Source organism: Dendrobium catenatum, unplaced genomic scaffold, assembly GCF_001605985.2.
Source record: "Dendrobium catenatum unplaced genomic scaffold, ASM160598v2 fragScaff_scaffold_1574, whole genome shotgun sequence".
NCBI classification, from domain to species: domain Eukaryota; kingdom Viridiplantae; phylum Streptophyta; class Magnoliopsida; order Asparagales; family Orchidaceae; genus Dendrobium; species Dendrobium catenatum.
In genome coordinates this window covers 644,855-666,869 of record NW_021320036.1, presented here as the reverse complement: position 1 = coordinate 666,869, position 22,015 = coordinate 644,855, and the positions used below count along the sequence as shown (strand labels likewise).

The 22,015-nt window shown below is 33.6% G+C and overlaps 1 protein-coding gene across 1 annotated transcript; it reads left to right on the top strand.

The window, feature by feature from the left end:
* The first annotated feature begins 4,071 nt into the window (after positions 1 to 4,071).
* On the top strand, positions 4,072 to 13,991 carry LOC110108165 (alpha-1,6-mannosyl-glycoprotein 2-beta-N-acetylglucosaminyltransferase-like). The gene is made up of 2 exons (XM_020838681.2): positions 4,072 to 5,502; positions 13,828 to 13,991. Exon 1 carries the CDS (start codon positions 4,119 to 4,121, stop codon positions 5,451 to 5,453), a length of 1,335 nt encoding a protein of 444 aa, XP_020694340.1. The 5' UTR covers positions 4,072 to 4,118; the 3' UTR covers positions 5,454 to 5,502; positions 13,828 to 13,991.
* Positions 13,992 to 22,015: the final 8,024 nt, after the last annotated feature.

The window sequence follows — 22,015 nt, the reverse complement described above, 5'->3', positions numbered from 1 at the left end:
TTGTTATTTCTTTATGATAAATAAAGTTAAATGGCTATGATATTCTTTGTTAAAGGATAACATAACAATTCTTCCAAATTAGATGAATATTATTAACCATCAAAATATGTAGGTGAAAATTAATATATATATATAAAACTTTATCTGTTCTTCCATTGACTTACTAGAGTGTAAACGTTTATGATCATTTTGTCTTACGGAATAGTACGATCATACATTTTGCATTTTAACCCCTACGTTCAGTATCCTTTTGAAGACCCATAGACACTTTTAATTATCCAATTCATATAATACTTGTATAACCTAATTATATATGTGAATCATTATGCCGATAAATCATGCATCTTTTAATAGTCAAATTACATACATCGTGTTTTATGTTTAGTGCTTTAATAAAAAATAATTATCTATTGAATGTGCATATCAAACTCATTTGTCATAAATTTTCTTATAATAGATTATATTAGGTTTCTTAATGCTTTATTACTGTAAGAGCAAATCTCCCACCATTAATTACATTCTTAATTCAATATTTATGTTTTAAATATGGTTCTTGGTTTAGACTCTTATTATCTTTTTAGCTAGTTATTATCAATGTTTTAAAAATGGGACTCGATTGATCAGTTCAACCGGCCGGCTTTAAATATAATCTGCCTCGCTTAAAACTGAAAATATCTCATGGAACTGGCAATCGAACCACTCAACAGGCGAACCGGCAAAATCGGATTTTGTCTATTTATGTATTTCATTCGAATGGATTGTGATCAGAACTGCAAGGATCTCATCTCAAACAACTTTGCCGAAGAAATATCAGCGTCTGATGCCGAGTGCGATGAGAATGAGAATATGGAGGAGTATGATTCTGCATTCGAGTGCGATGAGAATAATCGCGTCCCGTGTGGGGATGCTGAGGCTAATTACAAGCTTTTCAATAGCTGCAGCCTGCAAGTGTGTAAATCATCCCATTCCAGCCACTTTCAATCACAGAGCAGCAAATACATGCACTACAGGTGTTTGTGAAAATGCCTCAAGGGTTGAAGATGATGTTTTGAAGTAAAATTCTCAAGAGTAGCTGCCTTCCCCAGCCTTTGGAGGTTCTTTTTGCAGCCCATTTACTTGGAAGAAGCCATAGTTTACCAAATTTGACAGGTTTTTCTTAGGTATGATAGTAGTCGAGTAAATAGAAAGTTTTAGATACTAAATAAATAACTATTTTTATAATTATTATATTAATTATGTTAATTTAAATAAAATTAATATTTATTATATCATCCTGTTCAACCTTATATTAAATTTAAATAAAATTAATTTTTATTACGTCATTCGGTTCAACCTCGATTAAACTACGGTCAAACCATTGAATCGTGAACTTCTCCTTCTTTTCGGTTGGTTGCCTTGTCCGATTTTCACAACCTTAGTTATTATTTTGCATTAGCTCCTTTCATTTTCTTTTCATTAATTGATATTTCATTTTCATTGTTGTGTTATTATTAAAGACTATTAATATAATTAAAGATTCTGCTTGATATAACTCTTTTTATTATTTTTCTTTTCAAGCTGCAATCATATTTCTGTTTTGTTATTGCTTTCTAGATGTTTTTAAGAATTTATGTGCTAGAAATTAACTTTTATAGCAACTTAAAAAAAAAAAATTCTCACAGTAACTTTACATTCATCTTTATAAAAAGTTGTAGCCATCCTAAATATGCCTTAAATCTGTTAAAAGTTAGATTTATTTTGCAAAATCATCATTTATTTAATCTGAGACATCCAAACTAGATTGGATAGTGGAGATGAAAATATGCACATATATAGTTGATTTTGTCTTATTTTTGTGAACTCCGACTAATATCCTTAGAACATTTAAAATCATCAAATCAATTATAATTTTGCAAAAATAATCATGAAAACTTGTGTTTTACAAATGTTGCGTCTTGGAACATTCGTGGCGGTAGAGAGATATAGAATTTATAGTCCAAATTTTGTATGAATATCCACAACACAGATAAATAGTAGAAAGGGGTACAAGAGTCATAAAAGACATCACATTTTTACGTGGAAAATCCTGAAAATAGAAAAACTTTCGGGGCCTGCTCCAGTTAAAATGACTTAAGTAGTGTTTATTGTTAATTACAAATGAGGTCCTTTCTTGGAGGAAAGACATTGAGATGATGTAGCATATAAAGCACATTTCATGGTGGAAGTTGGAAGAATCTATTGATATGAGAGTTTTACTCAATAGAGTGTTTGCTTGTTTGTTGGTCAGTTGGACTGTAGTGGGGTGGTCGGAGGGACCGTAGTCATTGGGAGACGAAGGTCAGAGGGATCGTAGTCTACTAGTGATGATGGTCGGTGGGATCGTAGTTGGTGGGCGACTGTGGTCGGAGGGATCATAGTCGACGGGCGACGATGGTCAGAGGGATCGTAGTCGACGGACGAATGTGGTCGGAGTGGATCATAGTTAGTGGGCTAGGGTTTAAAGGGACCATAGTCGGCGGGCGATGATGGTCTGAGGGATAGTAGTCGGCTTGCAACGGTGGTTAGAGTGGATAGTAGTTGATAAGCGACTGTGGTCGGAGGGACTGTAGTCGGCGGGCGACGAAGGTCAGAGGAACTGTAGTCGGTGGGCGACAAGAGGTTGGATGGAGCGTAGTTAGCGGGCGATTGTGGCCAGAGTTGTGTGTTGATGGCAGCCGAGTGGAGATTCGATGGCAATTAGTGGTTGGGAGGGGGTTCGACAGTGATCGACGGATAGGTGGTCATTCGACGATGGTTGGGTGGAGGTTCTGCAGAGATCGGCGGATGGGTGGGGGTCTGACGATGGTCGGGCGAAAGTCTTGTGAAGATCTGCAGTCGGGCGGTAGTTTAACGATAGGTTGGTGGTCGGGCGATGGTTCAATGATGGTCGAGCGGTGGTCGGCAGCCGGGTAGTGAGCAGCTGCGAGGCAGTGGTTCGATGATGGTTGGGTAGAAGTCCGATGAAGATCGACGATCAAGAGGTTATCAATGGCCAAGCGGTGGTTCGATTGGCCGACAGAAGATTGTTTGCCATGGTGCTTGGGTGGAGCTCTTTGATCATGGAAGCCTTATAGCTCTTTGCAATCTATAGCCGAAGGGTCTCTGTCTCTCTTTCCTGCAAGAAGAGGGGTTTTATTTATAAATTTTTGGGAGTGACATATCTCATAAATATGGAGACGATCTAGGACAAATTCGGAGTGCTCCATCAGAAGACCTATATTGATCCCCTTGATCATCAAACATTTAAATATCATAATGATGTTAGAATGAAGCGTTCTTGGGCTCGTTGAATTCATCTCGTCGTGCCGCTCGATTTGCCTATAAGCATGCTATATTTGCATATTATTTGATCATCCAATTTATGCTTTGAACCTTCCAAATGTGTTTTGATCCTTTGATTTGGATCCATTTGAGCTCAAATTTGATTGATTTTGATGTCGTTGGGTTCCTTTCTTCAAGACGTTCATTTTGACTATAAGTTTGCTGGTGTTTGGATGATCACAAATTAAATTTTGGAAGTTCACAATTTGAATATGCCTTGAAATTCGTGTTCCAAGCATCAACAAATATATTTAAAAAAAATTATTATTTTATAAGTGTTTAATCTTGCTAAAAACCCACGGGTTTACTAATCGGTATGACTCAGAAAAAATCAATATTAACCGAGATCGCCGGTAAGCACACGGTAGGTGATCGCAGATAAGCAAAGGGAAGGAGCGAAGGAAGCGTGGACGGCAACGACGACGACCACAACTTCCTCTCCATTTCTAATCTGTCTGTTAGTTCTTGGTATTACTTGAACTCCTAAGGAACGAAATGGTGGGGCTTCACAGAAGTCGCATAATTAGACATAACCGGTTTTTTTGCCTGCCGTCGCTTATTACCCTTGATTTCTTCGTCCAACCGCAACATTTGGCTATCAGCTCTGCGTTTGTCGCGAGGTTTTTCACTTTCCTTCCGCTGCTTGGTTTTAGATGAAAAAAGCTGCGATTTTGGTATATTTTGTGTTCTTCTTTCCGCGTTGCCTTCTTTGTCTTTCGTATTTTTGAATTTGGGCGTACCACAAGAGGGAGTTTTGGAGTTGGGCGTCAATAAAGTTTATGGCTTTTTACAAGAGATCTCATGCTGGATATCGGAGGTTGCTTCCGCTATTTCTGGTAATATTCTCGGTGGCTCTGGTTTTAATGTTGCTGATTCGAAAATGGTCAATTTCTGATTTTTCCTACATAGCTGTAGAAGAAGAAAGTTATTCTTTTGTTTCGTCTTCTATGGAGACTGATAATCGTATACTCTTGAACTTTGGAGACTTTAAACCAAAACTTCCTCAAATGAACGACTTTGCCATCTCTCTGGATCGGAGAAACTTTTTACCACCGAGGAATATTGATCTATTTCCAAATTTAGCGGAGAACCATATAAAGATTGTTCTGTATGTTCACAACCGGCCGCAGTATCTTCAGGTTGTGCTTAAGAGTTTGGCTAATGTGAAGGGGATAGGAGAAACCATGCTGATAGTTAGCCATGATGGATACTTCAATGAGATGGATAGTATTGTTCAGGCAGTCCGGTTCTGCCAGGTGAAACAGATCTTTTCTCCATATTCACCGCACCTCTATTCTGATAGCTTCCCAGGTGTTTCGAAGGGAGATTGCCAACACAAGGATGATCCTTCTAAGAAGAATTGCAGTGGAGATGCAGATCAATATGGCAACCATCGATCTCCGAGAATCGTTTCTTTGAAGCATCACTGGTGGTGGATGATGAATACTGTGTGGGATGGCTTGCCAGAGACAAGGTTGCACTCGGGACATATACTCTTCATTGAAGAAGATCATTTCATTTATCCAAATGCTTATCGAAATATCCAGCTTCTGGTGAAGCTGAAGCCGGAGAAATGTCCTGATTGCTTTGCTGTGAACTTGGCTCCATCTGACGTGAAGTCAAAGGGAGAAGGGTGGGAGAGCTTGATAGCAGAGAAAATGGGAAATATTGGCTATACATTTAATAGGACTGTTTGGAGGAAGATCCATGCAAAGGCGAGGGAGTTCTGCTGGTTTGATGATTATAATTGGGATATCACTATGTGGTCAACAGTTTACCCCTCGTTTGGGACTCCTGTGTACACTTTGAGAGGACCTCGGGCAAGTGCTGTTCATTTTGGGAAATGTGGGTTGCATCAGGGGCAGGATAAGATTAGTGCATGTATTGATAATGGAGAGGCAAAGTTTGAATTGGAGAACGTTGATAAGGTTCCTAATATCAACATTGACTGGCCAGTCTATGTATTCAAGAATCAAGAGGGATACCGTGCAGGTTTCAAAGGATGGGGAGGATGGGGTGATCATAGAGATCAGGAGCTTTGCTTGAGTTTTGCTTACATGTATCACTCTTCTGATGCTTTACCCAACGGAAGAGATGCTTCCAAACATTCATAAGATTTTTTGTCTCTGCAGGATTATATGAATCTGGTCCAAAGCTTGAAAGGTAAAACGTTTTGAGAAAATTCTTGTTACTTAAAAGAAGTTCTATCATTTTCGCCATCTTTTAGGTGTGTAAATTCAATTTGCTCGTTCATATACAGAACACAATGGCAACAGAGATTATTAAATAAGCATAACTTTGGTCTTTTTGAGTTAATGTGTACCACGTTATCTCCTAATCACCTTGGATCTTTCAAGGTAAAATATAGTAACCCTTTGATAGTAGTGATAAGAAGATGAGATTCAATTGACAAAGAAAGCATTCTTAGCCTATGAAAATAATATTTTTGAACTCTTTTTTTTTTTTTCATGGTGCAACTATTCAGTCCGAACCTAATGAACCAAGCTTGAATTTAGACGTGCTTTTCTTCTCTATCGACCATGGAGATGCATATGCAAAAGTTGATAAATTAAAATACTAGATTGTTGCTTGTTTCAAGTTATATCTTCTTTTAAATTGAGAAGTTTAAAAGAATGGCATACCAATAAATGAAGCTCTAGTTAGTGTCTAATAAGAGGATGTAATTCATACCAATAAATGAAAGCTCTAGTTAGTGTCTAAGAAGATGATGTAATTCATCCCCATCAATTATTGTTGCTAAAGAGCAACCAGATGACTTAGCATTCATGATCTTCTATATATGAGGAATAGTGATGATAATTCTCAAATTTTTAATTATTTTTGTGCAAAAACACGAATGAAAAGTTTACATCTTTTTAATTTGGAGCTAGTGGAGATTCTTCCATGCAATCATTGTCATCTTTTTGATCCTATGAAATTTTCTATTTCTTGATATGCATAAATTAAACATTTTGCAATATCCATAGCCCTTGGTTGCTTTTTGTAGTGGAATAACCAAAACATTCTTTCTCCTGGGTTGGTTAACAGTTGAATGATTTTTTTTAGGGGAGGGGGGGATTTACATACATACCATTTTATTTATGTTATTTATATATCTAACACTTAAAATTTTAATATTTCATACCTACCACTCATATATAACTTTAATATCAAATACATCACTTCTATATTTCATTCCTGCCACCCATACCACTCTATAAACTTTAATATTTCATTCTTTGCACCCATTTTTGTTTTATGGGTAGTAGGCATGGGATATTAAAGTTTTGGGTGTTAGATATACAAATAGCATGAAATAAAGTTGTATATATGAAAATCCTTTCCTTTTTTTTTTCAATTTATCTTTATGTGCAGACTGCAGTGTTTTTATTGCTTGGATTAGGAAAACTTTTCTAATTCTATACCCTTTTTGTCATGGTACATTTGAAAATATTTGTCGGGATCAAATTAAGGAAATATTATTAGGTGAGAGTCTACAATTTTTATTGTATTCTTCTGATCATCATTTTGTTTTTTTGCTCTATGTTGGTATTAATGCAATACTAATGTGAGGCAATACATTGAAATAATTTAATGTAAAATACAAATAATACTATTCACATCACTCACCTAATAGTCTACACAAACTATTGGTTGACTCCTATATCCTTTTTTTAAATTTTGTTGTATTGAAGTTGAGCAAAGTTTAGTGCAAGTCTTACGCGCACCAAGTTCTTGAGTATGTGCTCATTATAGTTGAACAAAGTTTAGAAGAGGTGATTCCTATGCTGGCTTTCAAAACCTTTCTGGTAGTTTATGCTATTTTCTTTTATAATTGAGCAATATTCAAAAATAGAGTTCCTCATACTATATTAATTTTTGTTACAATATTGGTTGTGTGCATTTTTAATGCGTGACACTCAATTATATGTAACCTTTTATTTGAAAGTTTGATGGAAAATATGGAAGAATCTCATGTGGAGAGACTGTTCGGATGCACCTGGGACTATGCTGAATAATCCTATATCAGTCAAATTTACAAGGAATTGTGATAATATAGTAGTGTTTATCTTTTTTCTTATGATTTTTTAAAATTGAATAACTTTTTACAATTTATTCCGCCAATTCGAGCCTATTACGTTGCCCCTTGAACAATTGATGTATTTGACTTTATTTAATTGATTTTTTATCACCTTCACCATGAAATTAATTAATTTTTTTATGTTTATTTGATTTCCTCCCCATCACCTGCAATTTGATGCATTCATCAAGTTGTTTCTTGGCTTTAGACTTGATAATTTGCATTATTTGAGTTATGTGATTATTTTTTTTTATCTTAATTTTCGTCATAATAAAGCTACCATTGTCTATCCTAAGTCCAAATTAGATAGATCAAGGGTTGATGTTAGGCTAACGTCTAATCCAAAAATTTAATACAAAATCTAGTGAAATTAATTCAAATTTGAACTGTTATAGTTCTAGGATATTCCCCAAAGTATCACATTATAACCCGTCATGATTATTGTGGGAAGTAGGCAATGGTTTGCTCAGATGTTACCCATAAATGACACATCATAATCTAATGGTAGTGAAAGTTAGGCAAAGGGTTGTTTGGTTTCCTGAAAAAAGAATGCGGTGTAAAAAGAATACTTTAGAGTTGCTTGAATGAGTGAAAAAGGAATGCAAGACTTTAATTTTTTTGTTTGGTTTGAAGTAAAGTAAATGCTACATAAATTATGAAAAGGTTGTTACTGGGGTGACCGGCGGCTAGATGTGGGTGGTAGCGACAGGGGCGGCTTCGACGGATGGCGGAGGTCGGGAGCGGGTGGAGGCAACGGCCGTTGGGATGGTGATGTGAATCTAAATGCGGATGCAAGAATTGCAAATTAAGAGATTAATAAAGGTTATGAACTTTGCATACTACCCATAAAAACTAGTTTACTCAAGTAGTGGTTTTAGAGAATAGCATGAAAGATAACGCAATAGCAATAGATCACAATTGAGATTCACAAGAACTTGCAAAATTAATAACAAAAAAATTAGCTGGAGAGCATTCAAGGATTGTTTATTAGAACGTTTCCAAACTGACGGGGAGGAGACTTCTATGAATAGTTTTTAGCACTGGTGCAGGATGGATTAGTGGCAGACTATTGGGAGCGATTTGAGCACCTGACCAGTCAGGTGGAGCTATTATCAGAGTTTGCTTTGGAGGGGAACTTCATGAAGGGGCTTAAGGCATAAATCAGAGCGGTGGTGAAAGTCATGATGCCTTCTGACTTGGGAGAGGCCATGAAATTGGCCCAACTGGTGGAAAATTAAAATAACCTAGAGAGGGGAGACGGGAGTAGCAGCTTAGGAGGCACTTAGAGGATGACGACTACTCATTTAGCGCCCAAGGGTCCAGCATCAGGAGGATTTCACCACCTGGGAGAAGCCAATAGGAGGGAGTGGGGAAAATTTCAAGAGGCTGACAGAGAAGGAGGTACAGGAGAAGAGGACAAAGGGATTATATTTTCGGTGTGATGAGAAATATACTCCAGGGCACAGGTGTAGAGATCGAACTCTTCAGGTTCTCACCGTCTGTGATGATGAGAAAACTGAGGAGGGAGGTGAGAGAGAAATGGATGACAAGTTGCATCTGGATGTGGCGGAGGTCTCCCTGAATTCAGTAGTAGGATTCACTTCGAATTATATGAAGGTGAAGGGGGAAATAGCAGGCATGGAGGTGGTAATATTGATTGACAGTGGGGCTACCCATAATTTAATTTCCACTCAGCTCGTCAAGCAACTGGGAGTAAAAATAGTGGACACCGATTATTATGGTGTGATGATGGGTACATGCAAGGTGGAGAAAGGTCAGTGTATCTATAGAGAAGTGGTGTTGACCATCCAGAGGATTCAGGTAAGGGAGGATTTTCTCCCATTAGAGTTAAGAAGTACTGATGTCATCTTGGGATGAAGTGGTTGCAAACCTTGTGGGAAACCAAAGACAATTGGGGAGCATTCACGATGGAATTAATGGTGGATGGGAGAAAGGTGGTTATAAAGGGAGATGCAGGGCTATCCAAAGCCATGATATCACTTAAGACCATGATTATGAACATAAAAGAGACAATAGAAGATTATCTGGTGGGACTACACTGGAGGTGATCAGATTTGAGGAGGGAGGGGATGTTTCTCTTTTAGTGCAGCCCTTGATTCAACAATTCGGTAAGATTTTTTAGCCACCTTAGGGATGACCACCTCCACACGAACATGAGCATATTTCCACCTTGAGGACAAGATGGATCTTTGGTAGGGGAGTGTTGTTAGAGCAGTCCATTGGTCCATTGGACCGGTCGAATCGATCCATATGGGACCGGATCACGGAGACAAGAATGTAGGGTCTGTTTAGAGATTGAATTGTATGCATTAAATAGTTTGTTTTCCTAGGGTTAGGGCATCTTGAATTTGGCTAAAATTTGAGATCACTTAGATCTAGGTTTTGGGCTCTAGTGACGTCTAGCGATTTGGGAGAGATCGATTCTCCTCTCGAATAGAGGATCAATTGTATCTTGCTATTTTTCTTCTTCCTCTAGTGAATTTCAAGTGATTTTCTCATATTTTCCTACAGTTTTCGCAAAAACATGCACTGTAGCTACTGTTTTTTTTTTTTTTTTTTTTTGAAATCTAGCAGATTTTTGGATTTATAGTGGTTGTTTCCTATCATAGGCTCTCTTAATTCCCTCCTAAATTCAGCACCCCTTGGATCATAATCAACCATTATCATTTCAAATTCAGCCATTCTCCTTTAAAATTCAGCATCCTTTCGGTCATAATCAGTCATTTTTCTTTCAATTTCACTCACTACTCTCAAATTTTGCACCCCTTCGTTCATGCCGGGCTTTCTCATGCATCTCCCATTACCCTCTACTCGACTCCTTAGGAATAGACTCTAGGGGACACATTCTCTCTTCTCCCTCCAAAATCTCAACCTCCTGATCTTCCTTTTGCCTTATCAGATTAAGGTTTTTCTCAATTCCTTGGCTCTTGGCGGCTTCCCTCGCCTCCGACGACATCATCTTGGGTTTGTCTCGAGCAACTTGTTCAACATCTCTTTCAAGGTGAAAAATTTTCCATCAATCTTCTTATGGACGGTTAAAATTTGACTCTTGAAATCTAAAAATTGAGTTCGGAGATCTGAAATTTCATATTTCAATTGTCCGATCTCCCCTTACAACACTTCTACCTTTCTTCCTGCCATAATACTCGAATCAATGCTCCAAATTGCAAAAACAGTAATTTTGGTCTTCAAACAATAGAAATCAACAATTTAGAGGAAAAAACCAATCAGAAATTGGCAAGGAAAAGCCTCAATTTCAGCCCAGGACATTGTTTTGGTATCATTTTGATAGGAAGTGGATGTAATTTCAGCAAAACCAGAGAACAACATAGAAAATTTAGGAAGAAGAATACATAAGAACTATTTTTTTTGCAAGATATATGAAAGAAAATATAAAAATATAGTTGGATCTTCAATTGGAGAGAAAGATCTGGCTCTCCCAAATCCCTAGCCAGCGGCTAGAGTCATCACGACCTAAGAAATTCTAATTTCAGCAAACTCAAAACATAATCCTTAAATCGCCCTATTGCTAGCCTTAAATAGGCTATCCTAATTTTCTCTCAAATTAGCACCCTTTCCCTAAATAATTACCTCTTATATTTGAATTCAAATTAGATTACTTGCCCTAAATAATTTCCTCCAAATTATTATTAGAACTTTTCCAAATTAGATCACTTCCCCTTTGATTAAGAACCTTCCTAAATAGCTCCCTCTTGATTAGGAAATTCCCTAATTCACTCCCAATTAAATCAACTGATCCATCAATATATCATCCAAGAATTTCAGTACCTTTCCTTCTTTTTAAAATTTTAAATCTAAAATAAGGAAATAATATAATTTTAAAGAGAAGCATTCTCATAGCCCATCTACTCTTCATTTTCTCTCTCCTTAACTGTGCTGCATAGTATATGAATAAGATATATAGTGTAGCATAATAAAATATATTTTTATAGGTCCCTTATGCAGTAATAGTTCAATTGAATAATCACTCGTATTATTTACCTTCGCATACATCTAATTCATATACAAACACAAAAGTCATAAAAAAATATTATATTTCTTTTATTTTTTTTTCATTTGTTTGTCTTTTTCTTATTAACAAATTTTAACTTTATATAAACATAATATCAAACCTACAATCTTAAAATTGATATGAAAATTTATAAATGAGAGTTTCAAGGAAGAAATCATTCTAGAAAAATATGATGAACAAAATAATAAGATATATTACAAATTTTTCTAAAAAAATTAGGCGGAGTTAGCTCTTAAAAATATGTATAAAAATAAAGCTTTAGATTCATATAAGATACTCATTGAGATTTAAAAAGTTACGAAGAATACTTTAATGATTTGGTTAATAAAGCTTTTCAATCGAGCTTTAAAAATTTAGGTGATTGAAGAAGAAATATTTTGATACCAATAGTTATGAACAAAGGAGGTGTTTAAGCTTATTGTAATTATAAAGGAATAACTTTTGACTAATACAAAGATGTTCTAGGTGAGTGAGGAAGCCAATATTTGGGAAACTTATGTCAAGTTTAGATTGAATTTGATTTCATATGAGAAAGATCTACATGGAAAGTGGAAACAATTTTTGTATTAAGGGAACTAATGCAAATATATAAAGAGCAAAGAAGGATCTTCATATGATTTTATTGATTTTGAGAAGGCATATGATTGAGTACCACAATAATTAATTTGTTTCTTAATAAGAAAAAAAATTATGAATGTCAAAGGTATCTTGAAGTTATATTATAAACATGTATGATAAAGTATTGATTATCCTTCAAATTTGTTATGGAGTTACCTAAGAGATTCTGATCACAATAGGATTACATCAAGGACCTACATTTAAGCATATATGTTTTTATATTCACAATGGAAATACTTATGATGGATATTTGAAGTGAGATTTTTTGCATATATATATATTACAAATGACATAATTCTAATTGGTGATATGCATGTTGTTGAAATATGCACAAAATCATAACAAAGAAGAAAATGTTTAGAAGATGTATACCTTATAATTAGTTGAACAAAGCTTGATTATATGATTTAAAATTTTAGTAGGTGTAGTATTGATACTCATTAATCAAAATTATTTGAAGATAAAATAATATTAATGTTATGGTTAAGTATTTTGAATATATTATATAAAAGAATTAGTTTATCACAACTTTGAATCTGAATGTTGGAACGTAAAAAAAAGTTTATAGCTAAGTTGAAGAAAACATAAATAATCATATTACGGTGAATGGATGATAAGATTAAAAAAATGATTGTTTTAGAAGAACAGTTTGGTGATATTTATTGAAGGTAAGATTGTTTAAAACAGAATTAGGTTGTTTCAACACCTATAAGACATGGTAGATAGCACATCCATTATATGGGTGAATAAAATTATTGACAGATTTGTGAGAAGTGGTAAACTTAAGGATATATAGATAACATTTGCCCAATTTGTAATGAATAAGTTTAACATCTCATATAACACTTAATTAGAACGAATGAAAAATGCAATTTCATTAAACTAATCTTGAATAATCGCTGTAAGTTTAGCGATGATGACATTTTTCTTCATAACATATATTTCCATTTTTCTAGTAGATTGAGGCTTCGTTTGAGATTGTTTTCTTACTGTTTTTTAAAGCAGCTTTAAGAAGCAGTAAGAAAGCTGTTCCAAACGAGACCTTAATCATATATATAGTTCTATGGCTGGCGTTAGCATCAATTCTCATACCTATTAAATCCGGTGTCTTTTCCATTCTCCATCATCCTCCTTTGCATCACATTCCCATTCACAAAGCTGAAAGCTTTATTGTGGCCCACTCGAATTCATTATAGTACAAAGAAGCATGAATTCACAAAACAAAGGCCCTTAATGACATTCTCATAGGCAAACAAGATGGTGACTAATATACAGCATTTAATCATGTCTGTTCATCCACAAAAAGCATTTAATAGTGGTGACTTTTCCTGCCCATATCAAATGTTCTAATTCTTTTTCAAAATTATATGCGCACTTCGACCATTTACAGTTTGAACCTCTCAAATTAAGCAAAATGCTCTTACTGTTCATCATATTCATAGAACTGCAATAATCTTTGACTATATTTAGCATGGTGATCTGTTGTGAGTACATTTACCTTTTATCACCTCCATCCCAACATATTCTGTTTCAGCAACCATTATGAATTTGATGACTGTAGAGCTCATTATCAACAATGGTGCAGTTCTTTTTCTTAAGATTTTTCTTTCTGTGATCGTTAAAGTGTTTCTCACTAAAAGCTAACAGAACCTGCTGTTGAACTGTTTTTGTCACTCCATTATTAACGTATATCTTAAGATTTGCTTTCTGCAATTGTCTCAATTCACTTTTGCAGGTTCTGTTTGCTTTTGCCTGAATAATTCTTCATAACCATTGTAAGATTCTCTTGAGATTAATCCCTAAGCCTATGTTTAGTTGATGAGCATCTTTCAGCGACTGGAAATAGAAAAAGGTGGTTGGAATGCTTAAGTTAATGGCTATGAAATTTTATTTCATTTCTTTTGCTTCAATCCAAAGTATGCCTAACAAATTGGGCAAATTATTGTGTTCGGTGTCTGGATTAGTTCGGGCACCAATAAAAACGCTCCATGTCACTCAAAAATACCGGGGACCAGTGCATCCGGGTGAGATGATGTGTCCGGATTGGATGTCCGCATGTCAGATGACCGGAAGCAATAATTTGCCAAGAAATTGGCTGATGAATAGGCATCCACTAGTTTATTTTGTATTGCTTTATTTGACAAAAAATCTTATTTTATAGCACTATTTATTAAATTGACATATCGAGCTATTAAAATTTTTCGATTGTGAAGATCTAATAATAGAAAAGCCATTTATATCAAGAAAAGTGATCAGACATCAGTCAGTAATAATGGTTCATGATATGCCACTATTTATTGAATTGATATATCAAATTATTCAGAAGTAGCCTATATTTTCAACGGTGAGATTTAGGCTTCGTTTGGGACGGTTTTCTTACTGTTTCTTAAAACAATTTTTTGTACAAAAAATTTAATTTTTGTATTAGAAAGCTGTTTTAGTAATAGTAAGAAAGTCATCCCAAACGAAGTCTTAATTTGTGATAGTTTTTTTATTACTTTGACTTTTTAGATTGCAATTATTGTTATTTTGCCATTTTTTATTGATTTCAAGCAAATTTTGTATTATAAAGTTACTTTCTATAACGACTTTTAAAAAAGTTATTTTTCTATAATGCTTTTATGATAACTCTTATAAATAGCTGTAGCAATCTCAAATTAGCCCTAAAGCTTTGTTTGGGATAGCTTATGTTTTTCTATCTATGCTTTTAGAAGTTCTTTTTTTCAACCGCATTGTTAAATGTTTTTTTTTTTAAATAAAATAATAAAATAAAGTTTTAAAAGGTTGGTGTAAAAATTTTCATTCAAAAATATATATTTTTTCTTGATTTTTTTCTTGACTAAAAAATGTTTCAAAAGCTATCTCAAATGAAGACAAGGCTTCGTTTGGGACGGCTTTTTTACTGCTTCTTAAATCAACTTTTCAGTACAAAAGTTTTAATTTTTATACTAAAAAGTTGCTATACGAAGCAGTATGAAAGCCGTCCCAAACGAAGCTTAAATGTTTGCTAACAAAAAAAACCCTTCTGTATATTTAAATGACTGCCAACATATTATTCAACGGACAACATAAATTTTGTGGATTACTCATTCGCATGAAAAGCTACTAACAAAAGGGTCAAGAACCAATTATCTCATTGATTGATATTATTAGAAGGAGATATTTATTAATTTATAAGATACAAATCTCATAAAACCTAAACATCTAAGTAATATATAACAAAAATTAATGAAAATATATTTAATTAAGAAGAAAGGTTGAAATATTGACAAGTTAATTAATTAAAAATAAAATGATTATATCAACAAATAAAAAAATTTATTGAAAAATATTAAAAGAAACGTTCTTTAGTCAAAATTGGGTTGATATGTTAACCCGAAGATGATCCGTTTAATAAATGGATAATATTGCATAATACGAACACTACCTATTTATTAAACGGGCTAGCCCAACCGAAATTTTTATGATCAGCTTGACGGGTTGTGTCATTTATTAATACCCCACCAATCCCATTTTGTGCTATGCTCTAACATTGACATGTTTAATGGATTAGATGATTAAAACTGAATCAAATTTTAAAAATTAATTAATTATTTGATACCCCAATTTGACTAGTATAATTTAAATGGAAAGGTCATTTTAAATCATATGTGATTACCATATATTATTAGATCATTCAATGCCTGATGAATATGTATGTGCTTCCCTTCAAGCTAGTTTTTGGGCTTGATAATGGCGCAAGTGGTGGCCAAAGGAATAGCTTATGTATTGAGGATGAAATAGGTTTAACAATTAAATTATAATTAAGATAACAATGATGATATAAATCTTGGCCATCTCTCTCTTTTTAGTTTCTTCTTTAACAATTCTTTCTATTTTTTTATGCATTGAAAGAATTATAAAATATTTCAATAAAGATTGTTGCTAGATTGATAATATAATCATTTGATGTGAACTCGCTTAATATTGTGGCTTGATGCATTAATAGTAATTAACATAGCATAGACAAATAGAAGATGAAGCGGAATAGAAGAAATTTAGAAGAAAAAAGAAGAGCTAAATTGAACAACAACTTGCTTACTATTTGATATTGACTGGAGACCGACTGACCTGTACAAGATGGTGAAGAGACGAATTTTCCTTCAAATATTATGATTTGGTGTTATCCCTTACTAATTTATGTGATTCATTGATTGAGAGTTATAAGGAGTTAATTACTATGTTGACGGGTAAAGAATGACGGCTCTGTTTATTGAGCCAACGATCATTGACTTACTAACTATTGAAAAAACACATATAAAGCTAAGACTACTTTTTTAGTGTGATTACTGGAATGCGCGTAACTTCAATATTGTCACTGTACTGTTTTACTATTCCACTGATTATTGTTATTGTACTTATTTACTGTTTTTATTGTACTAATTTACTATTACTATGCTCATGATTTCTATATTGAGCATGTGAGATAATTTACTAATTTGATGCTGTTATAGAATAGTTGAATATTATATGTATATTCTTATATGATTTTACTGCATTGTTATGACTCCCACTATCTTTATAGATGTTTTAGTTTTAATGATTATATGATTTTATTGTTGATTTAATAATACTACTACGACATATGATTTAAGAAAGATTATCTACGACTTTATTGATTCGACATCCATCTAGTTTACATATTTCACTATTTATGTATTGTACTATTTTACTAGCCTATGTCTTCTATTTTATAGATTTTACTATTATTGCATATGATTTATTATTTATACATAAATTTATGATCATATTAACAATTATTATTATGAACTGACTGAAGACATGCATACTGCTTCTTTATTGTGTTTTGAGTTCAGTTGTAGGATTTAGTAATCTGTTAGACTTTTTAGCTCATTATATATGGTTAAATAATTTTAGGTCGGGAAAGAGGATCGGGAGTGTGAGATTGTTCAGTTACATGATTACTTAAGTTTTACTATTGTTTGTTTTTTTTTTTATCTTTAGATATTCTTTTGTACTCAGGAGTAGAAAGAGGGGTATTGTATTTCTATGACTCATAGGTATTATATATAATTTTGGAGTATGAATACAGATGTTTATTGATGTTTTGATCAATAGTTTTGTTTATGTTATATTTATACTATCGAAAAAAAAATAGATATCTATGTTGTTGTTATTATAAAAGATAAAATAAAGAATTCTTTCAAATTAAATTTTGGAGTGTGATACAACATCTAGGTGTTCTTCTAATTAACACTATTAGGCTAGCCCCATATAGCATGATTCAAGCCAATCTAGTAAATCTAAGTTTAACCTAATTTGTCTATTCATCAAACCAAATCAAGTTGAAATTCGCACCCATATTAGTCTCTAGCTTGGAATTCTTATCATTTGGCATGTGTACATTCTCATTATGTGATTGGATCACACTAAATCATTTGGGTTTATTATGTATCATAATGGATCATATTTTTTAGGTATTCATTATGTTTAGGCAATTAACATTCACCTGAGTATTTTTCTTCATCTAAACAGTTCCCCTTATATTTTGGATAGGACAAAAATATTTAAATAGTTTAGACATGTCCCATATATCGACATTTTTCATATCTTTATTTAGGCAAGTAATTAAAATATATTCAGATAATCCCTTCTTAATATAGTCCAAATGCTTATTTCTAGTGCTTTAGGGTAATGATGTGTAATACTTCATTTTGCTTGCCTCATTAGAATTATCTATGTTGAAATTTAAATTATGATTTATAATTTTTCTCTCCTTGCCATATATAAAAGGCCTCCTATTGGGCTTGATCCAAAACCAATACATAGATTATCCTTGCCCAACAAAATAATGGCTAGTTGAAGCTTTTCTATTATTTTAATAGAATAAGACTTCCTAGTCATCCTTAAACTTTTTTCTTAGCTTTCTTATCTTTATACATTCATTGGATAACTCAAGAGTTTTCAATGGGATCACTCATAATCATTCTATATAGAACACTCTTATACCCTGACCAACTTCATTCCTTGAATTCTAATAATTCTTATGCGGCTGCATTTTGTATGGAGTAACAAATAAACTCATATTGTTCTAATGCATTTATAATTATCAAATTTCAATTTGATTAATAAATCATCATGTGGCTGCATTTTGTATGGAGTAACAACTAAAAAAGAAAAAAAAAAATCCCTATAACATTGTAATGTTTTTTTACCAAGAATCTATATCACTCTTAAGAGTCAAATTATCATCTAATCACTTGGTCAATTTATATTTTTTTATCAAACATTTAATCACCTACCATGTGCCTTCATTACTATTAGGATTTAATCTCTTATGATTTGGATGTCCTTAAAAACCTTAAAGCTATGTTAAGTGATGCTTATAACTATCTCCTTTTAAGTCTTCTCAAAGGGCTCTTTTTACACTAGTTAGAGAGATGAACTAAAGCATTATGATTATGTAGCATGGCAGAGTGAGAGTTTAGAGATCAAGAGATTGTAGCCCTTACCTTTCCAAGATATGAATCTTTCCCCTATTTTGTTTCTAAATCACTTAAAAACTTTATATGTTTGTTCATTTTCCCCTCTCTCTCTCTCCTTTCATATGCTTCTCTTATAATTCTCTTAATGTTTGGATTCTTTGATTCCATGAAGAATTAAATCAACTCAAGTGTTCATATCTCTTTTAGTCTTTCATAAATGTAGTAGCCAAAACGTGGGTCGCATCTTATATATAACCACTCTTTCTCGTTCACTCTTGAAAAAGTTTGAAGAACATGAATCTATAAGAAGCATTGTTTGTTCTACTTAGGTCACATGAAAAATAGTTTGTTCTCTTGCATGTGCACATTGGGATCAATGGTGAATGAATATAGATGATAAGAGTACTGAATTTATCCTCGTCATATATGATGCAAGGTGGACGACTTACAAGCTTTTAGATAAATTAATAAGAAAATTACATGTGAGTCATGATGTAGAGTTAAGTGAAGATAGATATTGAAATTAACAAACTAATCAATGGATATATCTATTCATAACAGAAGATCAATCAAGTAGAGAACAATATCCGATATCGCTACCCTCTTCTATAATTTAATCAAATGGAAAGAACTAGAAGCTTACAAGAGATTTATAACATAGCCAACAAGTTTAGTACTATTTTTCTTCTTAATAAAAAAATCAATTTCTTGTGAATATATTATACGTGATCATAAATGATAGAGGAAGATCCCACTCTTTATAAAAGTACATTTGGAAGCTTAAAATTGGCATTTACAAGGTCAAACGTTTTTATGGAGTTGGATCGATTAGCCCATACGTGAAGGAGCCAAAGGTGACACTTTGGAAGTTGTAGTAAAATTGCTTATTTTATCCAAGAGCTACATAGAATGAACTCTTATATACCTCTTATAATCATATTCAATTTCATGATTTTTCAATACTAATTGTGGGCTATATATGAATTATTTTTATTTAGGCAATAGGACATTCACATGACTGTCCAAGAAGCAAATTATTGTTACTTTATTTGTGTAGTATAATTGTTGTGGGCTAGAGTGCTCAGTGTGGTAAAGTAAGAGGATTTTACGAGTTAGCGTTGCATGAGTATCCAGCTCATAAACAGAGAAATTGAAAATCACAATGATTTTTATGTGGAAAACCCTGATAAAGGAAAAAGTCACGGGGTCACGCTCAGTTGAATTAATACCACTAGTGTTTGAATAGATTACAAAGATTGTCTCTAAACACGATGAAAGTTAGATTATAGTAGTCCATGAAGTGGGTTGAACTTCATGTGAATAATGATGGTCGAATATAGATCCAACGGAAGTAGAGCAGAAGTCAGATAGCTGTCGGGCAGAAGTTTGATGACAGTCAGTGGCTGGGCAGTGGTCGAAAAGTACTCTAGTGGCAAAAGAGCCCCCAGATTTCTCTTTCTCTCTTGTCTTCTTTCTCTTGCTTGCTCTTCCCTTTTAGTGAATAATGAGGGGTGTATTTATATTTTTTTGGGAGTGGCATGGTCAGTAAATAAAAATAAGGTTAAGGGTATGTTGTGAATGTTTTGAATGGACGGCCGATATCGACTCACTTGATCATGGACCTTTTATCATGTGTTTAAATGCCTTAATGATGTCAGAATTTGACAATCTTATGCTTGTTGGATTCTTCTCGTCGAGCCACTCGATTCAACTATATGAATGTCACATTTGGACATTATTTGGTCATCAAATTTATGCTTTAAACCTTCTAAATGTGTTTCGGGCACTCGATTTGGACCCATTTGAGCTCAGATTGGATCAAATTTGGTATCACTGGGTTCATCTTTTTGTGACGTTCAGTTCGACTACAAGTTTGTTGAAATCGGAGTTCGATGGCCCCGGATTTAATTTTGAAAATTTTTAATTCAAAATTATATTGAGATTCATACTCGCTTAATATTTTTTTATGATATATCAATAATATATTTTGGTATTTATACATATTTCATGCAATTTGGTTCAGAAAATACTTATTCCTGTACAATAATCAATTTTAATAGTAAATCAGCAATCACATTAGCGAATAATCCAAATTTCTCATAAAAAGAATAAGCACATTAACATCTAATCGTAATTTCATTGGAGAGTTTTTCTGAAAAGATGTAGATCATATCTACATTAAAAACAATTGATCGTGTTGCTAGTTTCATCACCAAACACTCGCTCTTGATCTATTTCATTGAATTCAATTCATTAGGGCTATGAGAATTTGAAAAGTTATAAAAAATTTTAAGAATTAGAATTCCATGTATTTTATTTCATGTATGAAAATATAATATATAAGCTAAATAAGTATAAAATATACAGATAATCATAAGTCTATTCAAAATCAATTCCCATACTATAATGTAATATTTGAATAATTGTATTATAATTATATTATATATATAAATTTCATGAAGCGATATATATATATAAAAGATCAATTTTGATTAGCAAAACAAATTAGATGAGAAACTTGCCGTTTCGTTTAAGGGTGTAAACGAGTCGAGCGGAACTCGAGTCACCCTGTGGCTTGAGCTTGATTAATTATTCGAGTTCGAGTTGAATCCAGCTCAACAAGTCGGTTCGTTTATTTTGAAAGGGAAAAAATGATTATAAGTCAAATTGTTGTGTCCTAGAATATTTGCAGCGGTACAAAAATGTAGAGTTTAGCATCCTAGCTTTGTATGAAGATCCAACACACAAAAAAATAAAAGAGTAGGATACATCATGCATAAAGAGACACCATAATTTTTACGTAAAAACTTTGAAAAGGGGAAAAACTATGGGTCTTGGCTTAATTTGAATAAATTCACTAGTGTTTGTGGTTGATTACAAACAACGCCCTTCCTTGGAGGAGGGTGTTGGCCCAATATATTAAATATCCATTGGACTAGCATATTACATATTTGAAGTTGGGAGGATTCGATGACATGAGAGCTGTTTTCAAGAGAATGTTGGAGTGTTTGTTTGATCAGTAGGGCTGTATTTGTGCAATGAAAGACTGTAGTCGGCGACAGTGGTCGGAAGGACCTTAGTTGGTCGAGAGTGGTCGGAAGAATCGTAGTCGAGAAACGATATTCGGAAAGAACATAGTCGGGAAGCAGTAGTTAAAGAAAGTTCTTTAGTGGCTGTTAGGTGGAGGTCTAACAGTGATGGTTTGGAGGAGTTTTAGCTGTGGTGGCTTAGTGGCGGGATTTGTCAGCGGTGATGCCGGAGTGGAGCTATAGGATTCTTCAAGGCTCAGAGCTCATCTGTCTTGCTCCTCCTCCTCCCCCACTATTTATAGTTTTTTGAGAGTAACATCCTTAGTAAAATATGGAGAAGATCCATGATAGATTTGAAATGTTCTATTGAATGACTCATAGTGTTTCTCTTAGTCATAGAATGTTTATT